We start from the raw sequence: 12,535 nt of genomic DNA on the forward strand, positions 1-12,535 counted from the left end.
CCATATGAGACCATGGATGCTGGCTTATATGTTTGTTTGATTTGGTAATTTTGGCTCTTACACTACGAGTGTCTAGGTTTGGAGATGATAGAACTGATCAAAAGTTTTTCTGTTATTTTACCACACAACTCAAGGTCAATTTTATGGTCTACTTGTGTATCTGAAAAATTAAAGTTTACTTTCTGAGAAGCGTGCTTGTCATTCTTACTTAAAGATTCATTCTTGCATTGTTTAGTGTGCTCAAGTTTGAAACGTTTTTGACAGCACGTATTGCTCGGAACCGAGAACAAGCCCTTTTTCGACGATACAATAAGCAAAATCTCATAAATAGAACAATACGTAATACATGTCGGTTGCATGTTTTTTCTGGAGGAGCCCAGCATTCAAGCTTAGCTGGTGTAATTGATCTTGCATATGGTGGACCTACAGCAATAAGTAGTCAGCAAGATATCGGGCTTGTGCAGGATCAATATGGTTTAAATGCTTCCTTCAATGGAGTGCCCCAGAATTGCACCAATTTTCAAGGGCTTGAAGTAGTTGTGAATGAGCCCACTATTACCACAGAAAAGAGTGAGGTGCTTGCATCAGTGTCATCAAAAGCAGCACAAGAGTTTGACTATGTTGTGGTGATCGACTTTGAAGCAACATGTGACAAAAATATGGAGAAACTTAAGCCGCAGGAGATTATTGAGTTTCCGTCTGTTCTGGTGGACTGCCGACGATTAACTCTAGGTGACTGTTTTCAGACATATGTGAGACCAGAGCATCATCCTATTTTGACAGACTTTTGTACTCATCTTACTGGCATACAGCAAGAGCAGGTTAGGCTTCATCTCATCATCTTTTTTTGATCCAAGACCTATGATTCTGTAGTTTTCTTTCTTTTCCTCAGTTTTGCATATTGCAATATCTGTACCTACAATTTCTCCTCTCTTTCTGCACTCGTGCCCACAGACAGATGTATGAAGGCATGCATGCATCTGCGTATGCTAAGTACACATACACATATACATAGATCTACACATACTTACGCATACATCTACACAGAGATACATACATACATACACATACACGTACACGTACATCTACACATACAACATTTCATACATATACATAGAGATATACATATACTACATACTCACATGCATACAAATACACCTACATATTTTTATACATATGCTTAAACATATACCTATACCTATATGTATACATATACATACACTTCGTGTGGTGTGTGGTATGTGGTGTGAGCGTTTGTTGTGGGTTACAAGTTGCGCAATTCATTTTGATTTGCATACATACAATGCTTTTTGTCGTTATCACATTTATTGCGTTTACAAATGCACACTACACACACATTTAAAAAAAAAAGCTAGAAATCTTCTATGAAAATAATGTCTCATGGGCAGAGTCCTCAGGGTAAATTATACTACATACTTTGATTCCAAAATCAACAAATGTACAAACCAAATACCAAGACTCTTTCTTGGTTCTCAATCTCTTAAATCTCTTACAGATACATTTTTATTCAGTCAAAGGAATTCTTCGCATACTCTGTCATGAGCATAGCAAGAGAAATGTTCTCTCTATCAACACCACATGTGGGTAGAGCAACATCCCCACACTCTAGAGAAGAAAATGGATTGGCTTCAGAAGAAGATGAAGCTTGAATAGGTGGTTCCTGTGGAGGAGGATCCCTGCATTTGTAAACGTGTATAACCTAAAGAGCCTTTGAAGTTTGACTGCCTTTGTGCTATCTTCTCCTCTTCTTTGCTTCCTTTCTTTTTGCTCTCTTTGCATCCAACCTCCTTGTCGAAGCTTGAACCTGCCTCTCCTATGCGTCTGCCGTCTATACTTTGGATGCTCTACTTTCCATGTGCATCGAACTGGCATAGGTCTTGCTCTACCGCAGACAAAACAATGTCTCAAACGCCAAATTAGAACATTCGTTACTCAACGTCCCCTCCATTTATTGTATGGAGAGAGATAAATTGAGGAGCATTTTTCACATCTTTGGCTCGTAGCAGTCCCACCTTAGAGATGCTTGCCAACATTATAGGTTTGCATACTACCCGTCTCCTTTTCCAATAGTAGTAGAGCATATCACGGCCAACACCAATATTTGTTAGTTGAGGATGTCGTGTCCACTACACATGATCCGCTATCTCCTTCTCATTCCATATTTACAGAAAATGTAAAAATCTTTAATATTCTCTCATATTACTTTTTATTTAAAGCACAATCAGAGCTTGATAGCACGCCCAAGCCTCAACGGGCTCACACGATCTGTGATTCATTCTGATGCGAGATCATGTGCACCCCATTTCCATTTTCCAAGTTTATTCTCCATCACTTGTGCGAACATGCAAAATGCTATAGGCAGCAGACAAACAATCATTAGTGCTTTCGATGCTATTCCACACGACTGTTGCTTTGGTATATAGAGCAAATTAGGTCTGCGCGTAGAGCTATACACATTCCATTTGTACTTATTTCATCTACATCTGCATCTATTCTTACATCGGCATCGGCATTGGCATCGGCATCATTACCTGCTTCAGCTTTACCTCTTACCCCCAACAAGGGCAGAAGGAAAGCCGCTTCACCTCTGCCTTGTACATACATTTGTCAAGCAATATACACTTCTATTGCATATGCTTATGAGAAGTGCTAGCTCCAACATCACCCCCTTTTGAGCATGTGTCAAAACCTTTGACCTTTGCTCTAGTGAAGTGATCTTAGTTATAGAATACGTGGGTTGTAAAGCAAAGGCTTTAAGGTAAAGCTGCAATACATTTGGTGACCCTATCTATTCAATTTCTTCCATCCACTTCCCATCCATAGGTAGATAGTTCTTGAACCTCACCAAATAACATCTTGCAACTTTTCCGTTAACTTTTATGTCTTTGTGTGCCAAAATTTTCTGAGGTACCAAGATCTCATCAAGTTTCTCAACTTCAGGTTGATCTTCATCTGGCATATCTTCCGGCACATCTTCCACAAAAGGTCTTAGAAGACTCAAATGAAATGCATTACGAATCTTCCAATTGTCTTGCAACTTCAGCTTGTATGCAATATCGCTGATCTTGTCAATTACTTGAAAAGGCCCATAGTAGCGCATATTGAGCTTTGGAAACAACCTCTCCTTGCCCTTCATCTTCTTTAATCTTGCTTTTCAAATTGCAATAGAACCCAATCACCAGGTGAAAATGAAAGTTCACATTGGTGACGGTCACCAGCCCTTTTCGGACTTGCTTGAGTCTTCTCCAAGACGAGCTTAATTTTCTTTTACATTTCATCCATATTTTCTACATATCGATCTGCTTCAAAAATCTTATCTCTGTGGTTCTAAGGGGTATTCTTGCTGTGCTCATGACATAGTACGAGGAAATTTTCCCCCTCTTGGGCATAGGAAGGTGTATATGTGCGGGGAAGATCTAAAAATCAAGAAATAGTCTATTGTCTCGATTAATTTTGTATATATGTTAAGGATATTATTGGGATCATCCATCTGTGGTGATCGGCTGCGTGCATTATTCTTGAGGCTATTTTCCACGTAGATTGACACAACATCAAGTGTTGTAGTGTACCTGGTGGTCTGTACCGTGTAGGTTGTGCCCTTGAGATGCTTATTTTAATAACGTAGATGTACACATCAAGAAGCATCGTAATGTACTCAGTGAGGCACTCGTAGGCAATTACAAGGCCAATGGCCAAATCATAAAATACGGAAAGTACACCAGGAGAAAAAACCCCTCCTAGTGAGGGTAAATAATGCCTTGGCAACCATTGGAGGAGGGAGGAGAGGAAGGGGAAGGGTATCCACCGAAGCTTCTGAAGAATAGGCACCTCCACTGCTGTGAAGAGGAGAACACCTAAGAAGGTATGGGCGAAACTACTGCCATGGTAAATTAACCATTCCTGAGGAAGAAGAAAAACCACCAGGGAATTGTCATGAAGGAAATCGAGGAGACCGAGGTTCAACCACAAGACAGCCGCTAAAAAGCACCACTGAAAGAGGGAGCCAGCAAAGTCGGTGTCACAAGCCAGCAGTGCAAACACCAGCAAGCAAAGAGTGGATGAGGAGGGTGACTGAAGGAAGAGCGGAAATAATGTGAAGAAGAACACCGGTTCTAAGGATGGAGTGGAGGCTCTCATCCTGATCAAACCTGGTCCTATATATAGCAGCACCCTAGGGTTCCGCCCCTCTTGTAAATATTATTTTGACCATTATCAGTGCCTAAGTTGGGGGTTCAGGATCGCGGGCTGCACGCGCGCGCACACACACATTTTCTGTTAGAGCAGTCTGCCTTGTGTTGATGTCAACTTTCTTTCTTTGAAAAATAGAATGTCAGTCGATTAGCAACAAAGGTCATATCTTGTTTTTTCTCCTAATTTTTTATTTGCTCTTGAAGGTAGAGAAGGGCATGCTCTTGGCTGAAGCTATTTTTTGGCATGATAAGTGGCTAGAGGACAATGGGATAAAGGACAAAAACTTTGCTGTCTTAATATGGTCGGACTGGGACTGTAAAGTTATGTTGGATTCTGAATGCAAATTGAAGGGCTTGGACAAGCCGCATTATTTTAACAGGTAATGTTTTGACTAAACAACTCTTCTGTGTTCCTCTCTTTTTGTCGGTAGTTCTACAGCTGGAAGACCTCTCTTATTTTCAACATCAAGCTTTGGTGGAGCTTGCTGGATCTTGTATTTCTTCCTTGTTTTTCTTCAGGCCTGTTTACTCCCTTGTATAGCCTAATCAGTGTATGCATTTTCTTTAGATTTTTCAAATAAAAACTCTGCTTTTGTTGTTTCATAAGTTGTTTAGAAGCTATAATAAGTATGGTATCATTTCATGAAGGCTGTGCTGTTGAAGCATGCAATATGTATCCGTGTATGTTCTTTTCTCAGCATTAATAAGATGAAAGGCAAGCTCAGTAGTGGGGTTTGTGCACTTTTTGTGGAGTAGGTACTTCCAAGGTAGATATTTTGGAAATGCTGCTGCAAAGCATGCATTATTTTGTCTCTGTTAAGTTCTAGAGTGAGGAAGGGAAGGAGTAATGTTGTGAAGCTGAGGAAGAAAGCAGAGAGAAGTTTCCTTCTTGGCAAGTGAAGGGATATTATAAACTGTTTTTCTTGCAATCTTTTTGTCCTTGAATGTATGGCTAAGGCCAAGAGGTTGAATTTAGGTAGATTTGAGCAATGTCCGGCAGGCAGGAATGTCCTTTACATGGAGGTACTTAACAGGATTTGTATGAGAGACAACATTGTGAATGGATTTTGAATGTGAAGGTTCTTGGATGCAACTGTTTTTCACGGGTACGCATGCGTGTGGTCGAGCCTTTGGCCATTTGTGCCTTTGTCAAGGGCCTGTTTTGAATTGTTTTAAGGTACTTGTAGGTGGATCAACTTGAAAGTTCTCTTCCAAGGAGCTTTTAATGGGCGGAAATGCAATTTGAGAAAAGCCGTTGAGGTATGTGGGTTGAAATGGTCAGGGCGTGCACATTGCGGGCTTGATGATGCCATGAACACAGCAAGACTTGCAGTAGAGCTTATGAGGAGAGGAACAATCTTGACATTCACAGGTTCATTGGATACAATTACCGAGGCCCCCTCAGTAACTGTGACAGAAGCCTCAGCAACCAAAATTAGGCGTCCAGTGTGGCCTGGGATGTCTCCGCAAGTGAGTAGTAGTGCGGACAATGCTCCAAACACTGTTGGGCCTGCCAATAATGTTCAGAGCTCGCTTGAATCTGCCAATAAACGCGGAATGTTGAAGCAACCTGGTAATGTAGATGTTAAAAGCTCTGTCGGGTCTCTAAATGTTGGTATGAGCACTGTTTTGTGCTATTGTGGTGTCATTTGCAAGCGACACTCCATAAAGAAACAAGGACCAATGCATGGGAAGCATTTTCTTGCTTGCGGAAAATGGACGCCAAGTGAAGGTAGCCGTTGTGGATTTTTTGAGTGGGCTGTTAGTTGATATGCCTGTGCCAATCAGGTGTGTAAGACAAATCATGTCCTTAAAAGAGTTATAAAAGGCTCTCTCTCTCTCTCTCTCTCTCTCTCTCTCTCTCAAAGAGTTCTTTTGTCATAAAGGTTGCCATAGATTTTATTGCCACACAGAGTAGCAATGCGAGATTGCTGTTTATTACAGAGAAACCACCAGTGTATAAGTTAGATGATGACGGCTTGGAACCAAAAAAGGTGAAAAGGTAGTATGCCAGAATGGTGAAAGTGATTCAAGACATGGTGTCTAGGGAGATGAACCAAGGAATATCCCTTGACCAAGGGTGTCTAGGGAGGTGATACCAAGGAATATCCCTTGACCAAGGATAGCACCATAAGAAGTGAACCAATGACTTGACCTGGAATGTGAAGCAAAAATTGAGGGCTTACACAATTTATTCATTTAGCATCAATGGCTTGTATGTGTTGGAGAAGTAGCATTTCCGAAATTCATATAAATGCTCGTTAATTAGTTGTATGCAAATGATGTAGAGGAGTGTTAGAAAGATCTCCAATCAGCACAACACCCTGAATTGTGTACTCTCTAAGTGCTTGCTAGTATGATATTCCTTGCGCTTGGGAACCATGTTGTGGCGCCAAAAAAACGAGTATGCCAAGCATACACAAATCCCTTTATGGTAATCCTCAGGTGGAGCATTTGCAAATTTAACTATATTTTTAGTTGTATTTACACGTATTTGTAGTGGATGTCTTGAATTTCTGATTGAGATGCGGCATACTTTTTGCGAACATTGTATGTGAACATGACCATCCATGACATCATAATTGAGCTCTACAGGATGTGAGAGAAAATAGGCTCCAATGCTTCCTAAGTGGAGAGAATTCGAGGGCTCTCTATTCAAAAGTTGAAGTTGAGGAATGAAGTTTTCACATTTCAAGAGGAGTTGTGGGCCATATTCTAATATTTTTGGAGAAACAATCCAATAAATGAGAAAGTGTTTGATGACACAGAGGAGAAGCATTTGCATGCTTATGCATATCATGAGTTTGCGGCGGACGTGCACGTTCCTAAAATTAGTCCAATAGCTGATTTTAGGACCCAATAGCTTTCAACAAAAAATAATCTTTTACTTTTTAGGCCTAAAGCTGGCAAGCCAACAAGGGGAAAAGAGCCTCCAACGTGAAAACATTTGGTTTGTACACACAAGCCATCACTATTGCTTGTACTATTCTAAGGTGCACATGCAACAACTCTGTAGAGCCGTATTTATGCGAGGTCTTCGAAAATACCTCTATAGCTTCACATGAAAACATTACCACTAAAGTAAAGACAAGATGAATTGCTCATATTCCAATTTTATCACTTTTGGAATTCTAGGGTGTATGTAACATCTAGGTAAAAAGCTTCCATAATGTGATTTCTAGCGGATATTATTCATTGCCCAATCAACATGAATCAAAATCTAGATTTTGACCAAGCAAGAGATTTTCCAAATGCTAACTGTTGTATAATAGCATTAGTGACTATCCTAAGAATGCAACACCCACAAGGGATGTCAACTAGAATATATGAAAGTTTACATGATCATGTGTGAGTTCATGTAGCCAAAGCATATGTATGCAATCCCCCAATGATTACAATCACACTCTCTCTCTCTCTCTCTCTCTCTCTCTCTCTCTCTCTCTCTCTCTTCGGCTAGATCTTTAAGGTCTCTTGGGATAGTTTCCTATGACATTAAAACTCTCTTCTTCTCGTGTGTGTGTGTGTGTGTGTGTGTGTGTGTGTGTGTGTGTGTGTGTGCGCTAATAAAAAAGAGGAAAATGGTATAACCTTTCTATCACCCAAGTGTGGTAGATTGGTTATGCCATTTCCCACTTGAATAATAGGTCTTGAGTTCAACTCTCCTTGTCGGCTAGATCTTTAAGGTCTCTTGGGATAGTTTTCTACGACGTTAAAACTCTCTTCTTCTTCTTCTTCTTCTTCTCTCCAAGAACATAGAGTTGTATGCATAACGTTTTACAGCAAATTGTTCACAATAAGGGAGAACAAGAAAATGAAGCATCTCTTGTTTAGCAATTGATCCATGTATGTAAGAAAGGAACGTGTGGCATCACATATAGCACCTAACGGGCATTCTTTCCTAACTGACCTTTTATACTGACTAAGGCCTCACTAATAATTTGAAGTTTGACCTTTTTCACATAATGTGAGGACCAAAGGCAACATGTTCCATATAGAGCATTATTTAGTCCCATTGAACAATATCAAAAGTTTTCTCAATGTTGTATTGTATGCATAGAAGATTTTGAGATGTATATGTTGCATTTGCAATTACCTTCGTGAGTTTCCTTCTTGACATTACCCATACTTAGAAATATGTGATCCATGGCCTTTTATGTAATTATCAAGCTAGCAAACAATTTGTATATGAATGGATCCAAAGTAACAAGCCTCCAATAATTGAAAGCTTCATCCACAGATTTCTTAGGTATGACCAAAATGCATGATTCATTTTAAGTACAATGGCTTATTGGGCCATCCCAACCTTATAATTTCACATGAGAAAATGAGCCAAAAGGCTTCTAATATGTTGACTTAATTAGTGGCCGATTCTTTCCATTGCAATTTTATCTGGTGTGTGTGTGTGTGTGTGTGTGTGTGTGTGATGGCTTGATACAAGCCATTCAAAATTGTTTAGGGAAACACCTTTCTCCTTCAAAGCCAATTCTTAGCAGCTTTACCTTCCCACTTGTTGAGCTCACATAAATAGCTTATTTTGAGCACATGTTGGGTAGATATCAATGTACCTAGCTCCATTAGAGTTTATGAGCTCATATCCATTTGAGTACTTAACAATTGTGAGACCTAACCCACATGGTATTCCATAAACTATTTTCCATCATTTTAATTGATTGCTAGCCTACTTACATGCATGACACAACCGAATCAAAGACATTGTGATTAGAAAGCATGTGAAAGGGAAGATGATTTCTCAAATTGTACATTGAAAACCATTATGAGTGAGATAGGCCTCCCATGCTAGGGGTTCATTTGGGATCTCGGTCTTGAAGTGAATTGGGCACCATAGATCTTGTCAATTTGAGTTTAAACTTATAGCTCAAGATTCCTTTTTGCCGATAAGATCGATGATCATGTTAAGAGTTCATTTGCATATAGTGGTAGAGCACATGCCTTTGAAGTTGGGGCCTCACGTTTCATACTTTGTATCCAATAGGACCGTAGGGTGAAGGGCTCATGTTTACACACAATTTGATTTCACCTATTTACATATCTAGAGATCAAAGCTTGAGATCACGAGATGTAAAGGAGCAACATTTCCCACCTTTGATCCCATCAAGGGTTGCCTGCCATAATGATTCGATCATCCAAGGGTAAATCTACGTAACAATGTCTCAATATACTATGCTTGGCATAAAGAAATACCTCCATCAACCTGCTTAAATTGTATGCCCAAATAATGATGCAAAAACCCCAAATCTAGCATAAAAAAAGAGGCATTCAAATAAGCCTTAAAATTAGCAATATGTCCTCATTTGGTGTAGTGAGAAAATATAATCTTCATTAAGGACAATGATTCAAAATACATCATCTTGACAGACAATTTTCTCTTAGTTGGACTATTTTGAAAACCATGTTCATGCAAGTAAACATGAATCTTTCCATACCAAGCATGTGGGGCTTGTTTCAAACCATAAAACACCTTCAAAAGTGTGCACACCTTGTTTTTCTACCCTTTTTGAACAAAACCATGATGGCAATACATACACTTCCTCATGAAAATAACAAAAAATGCAGTCTTTATGTCCAATTGATGTACATACCAAACATTTTGAGCTACCAATGAACAAATATTATGAATGTAAGTCGTACGGCAAGTGGGACCAATTCCCTTCTTTTGAGCATACCGTTTTTCCACAGGTCTAGCCTTGTAACAATCAACACTACCACCAAGCTTAATTTTCAACTTGAAAACCCACTTACCAAGAATGGATTTTCTACTAGGATGCAAATCACATAATGATCATGTGCCCTTCTTCATGATAGCATCATAATCAAATTGCATTGCAACCAACCATTTTTTTGAATTTTGTGTTTCATAAAATGATAAAGGCTTTTCCTTATCATAGATTCTAGACATAGCCAAAGTGTAACAATCCATTAATGAACCCCAAAATGGCCCTTTAGCTTAAGGGGTGATTAAGCATGGACCAATAGGAAGAGGGTGGTGGCCACAACTATACCCTCTAAAAGATAGGGTAGTAGGGGGCCTATTTGTTGCCCTCATTATAGCTTTGTCCCCTAGAAAGAGAGAGAAGGGGGAAAAGAAAGGGGGAAGGGGGAGGAGGAGGCTGGGCGTCAATAAAATAACCCGATTCTTTTTATATAAAAAAAATCTCTAAATCTCACTTTTCACTCCCCAAAAGCTCTCCTAACCAAATACATGGTCAAAAAACCATTTTCTTTGACCAAAATGAACATTTATCAACAATACCCTCTATTCTACCTCTTCCCTCTTCTCTCTCCCCTTCTTCCCCTCCCTCCAAGCTTTCCATAACTGCAACACATATAGAATCTTTCCATAGTTGCACCACCTGTCTCCCTCTTTCATCCACACCATCCCTTTGAACTACTTTTTCTCCCCGTGCTCCCCATTGAACCACTTCTTTCCCTCCCTCGAAGCTTTCCATTGCTGCAACACAAATGGAAGCTTTTCATAACTGCACCACCTGTCTCCCCCTTTCATCCACCCCATCCATTTAAACTACTTCTTCTCCCCTTGTTCCTCATTCAATCACTTCTCCTCCTCACTTCATTCCTGAAGCAACATGCCTCTCTCTCTAACACCACAACTCTTCTTCTTTTGGTGCTACCATGTCAACCCCCTCCACTTCAAGGAAGCCAAATGATGAGATAGAGGCGGTTTGCTTGCATGACACTAGGGATTATGATGGGGAATGCGTGCCGCATGTGTTTTCTAAAGGATTTTGGGTCTTCATGCAACTTGCAGCTATCACGCCTCATCGAGTTCGAAACCGTGATGACAACCTCGACGAAGAAGGGGAGACTTCTTGGTTTCAAGACACTAGGGATTATGATGGGGAATGCGTGCCGCATGTGTTTTCTAAAGGATTTTGGGTCTTCATGCAACTTGCAGCTATCACGCCTCATCGAGTTCGAAACCGTGATGACAACCTCGACGAAGAAGGGGAGACTTCTTGGTTTCAAGAACCATAGAGTCAATGGCACAGTGGCCATTGTTCAACACGTGTACTCTTGGCGTTTCATGCGCTTGAGAAAAATAAAAAATCATTCAAAAATTCCAAAAAATTACCCAAAAAAATCTAAAATAATCTTGGAAATTCCATATACATTATAAAATCATTGTAATTTGCATTCAAATACTTCCACATGCACAAGTAAGCCAAAAGTAGCAAATTTTACCTAAAATACCAATCATGATAAAATCACCAAATCAATCCCCAATAGCAAAACAAACAAAAGTCAACCAATGAGGGCATAAATGCGTTCCAAATCATGCCTATTACACACTTAAAAGATCTCATCAAGATCATAAATTATCAAAATTTTACAGAAGTATTTATAAATTATTAGTGCAAAAATCAACAAAAAATTAGGCAAAATTTTGTCAAAAGTATCCAAAAAATATCGGAAATTTGTTTGCAAGTCCGAAAACATAAATGAAATGTGCAATCAAATCAAATCTCAATTAGAACCTTGATTTAATTGCCAATTAATTTTACCAATGAAAATCAAAACTAGACAATTAAAATTGTCAAAATTAGGTAAAGAAATAATGCGATTAGAGTGTGTAATCCGTGTTTTGAGCGAAAAACACATCAATGAATCATTACACTCATCAAATTTGCACTCACATATCTAATTATGCAAGCACATTGCTCAACTTTTATGAACACACACACACACACACACACACGCACGCGCGCGCGCGCGCACACACACACACACACACACACACACACACACACACACACACACACACACACACACACACACACACACACACACACACACACACACACTAATAATAGACTTTTTTTTACAAATTTTTAAGTGTGCACACACAAGTATTGATCTTGTCAAATTTAACATTCAAATAGTTAATACAGATCACAAATGATAAAGTTTTCACAAATTGCATGGTCAGTGAACATGATCAAATCAGTAAATTGAAATTTCCAAAAGATCATGGACAAGAGAGATAATTTTCATTTAAAAAGCTTGTACATCCGGCTTAGCTATCTTTTGATAGGAGGCACTTTCCGATCTCTCTACGATGTTCTGTAGCATTAGGTAGGATGGATGTAAGCATAGAGGTAGCTATAGCTTGGGCACTGTCAACCCCTAGAGCTTGACTAAGTGCTATGTGTATCATGACCTTGCCGCAAAAACCAATGCCAAAAGTGGCAATTGAAAGTGATTTTTTCACCAGAATGATTACATGGACTATTTGAGGGATGGTGGCTAAGCATAGGAGTATACTTGCTGCCTTAAGCACCCAGAAA

At 39.5% G+C, this 12,535-nt stretch overlaps 1 protein-coding gene across 1 annotated transcript in view; it reads left to right on the forward strand.

Annotated features, from left to right (window-relative positions):
• The window catches only part of LOC147417952 (uncharacterized), a 94,777-nt gene extending 88,721 nt beyond the window's left edge, over nt 1-6,056 (forward strand). The window contains exons 2-4 of the mRNA XM_086506990.1: nt 265-821; nt 4,416-4,591; nt 5,399-6,056. Of these exons, the coding sequence (XP_086363116.1) occupies nt 265-821; nt 4,416-4,591; nt 5,399-5,981 (1,316 nt within the window). The 3' untranslated portion in view covers nt 5,982-6,056. The remainder of the gene's footprint in view (nt 1-264; nt 822-4,415; nt 4,592-5,398) is intronic.
• The last annotated feature ends 6,479 nt before the right edge of the window (nt 6,057-12,535 follow it).

The sequence above is a fragment of the Adiantum capillus-veneris genome, chromosome 30, assembly GCF_014529385.1.
Source record: "Adiantum capillus-veneris isolate H3 chromosome 30, ASM1452938v2, whole genome shotgun sequence".
Taxonomy (NCBI): domain Eukaryota; kingdom Viridiplantae; phylum Streptophyta; class Polypodiopsida; order Polypodiales; family Pteridaceae; genus Adiantum; species Adiantum capillus-veneris.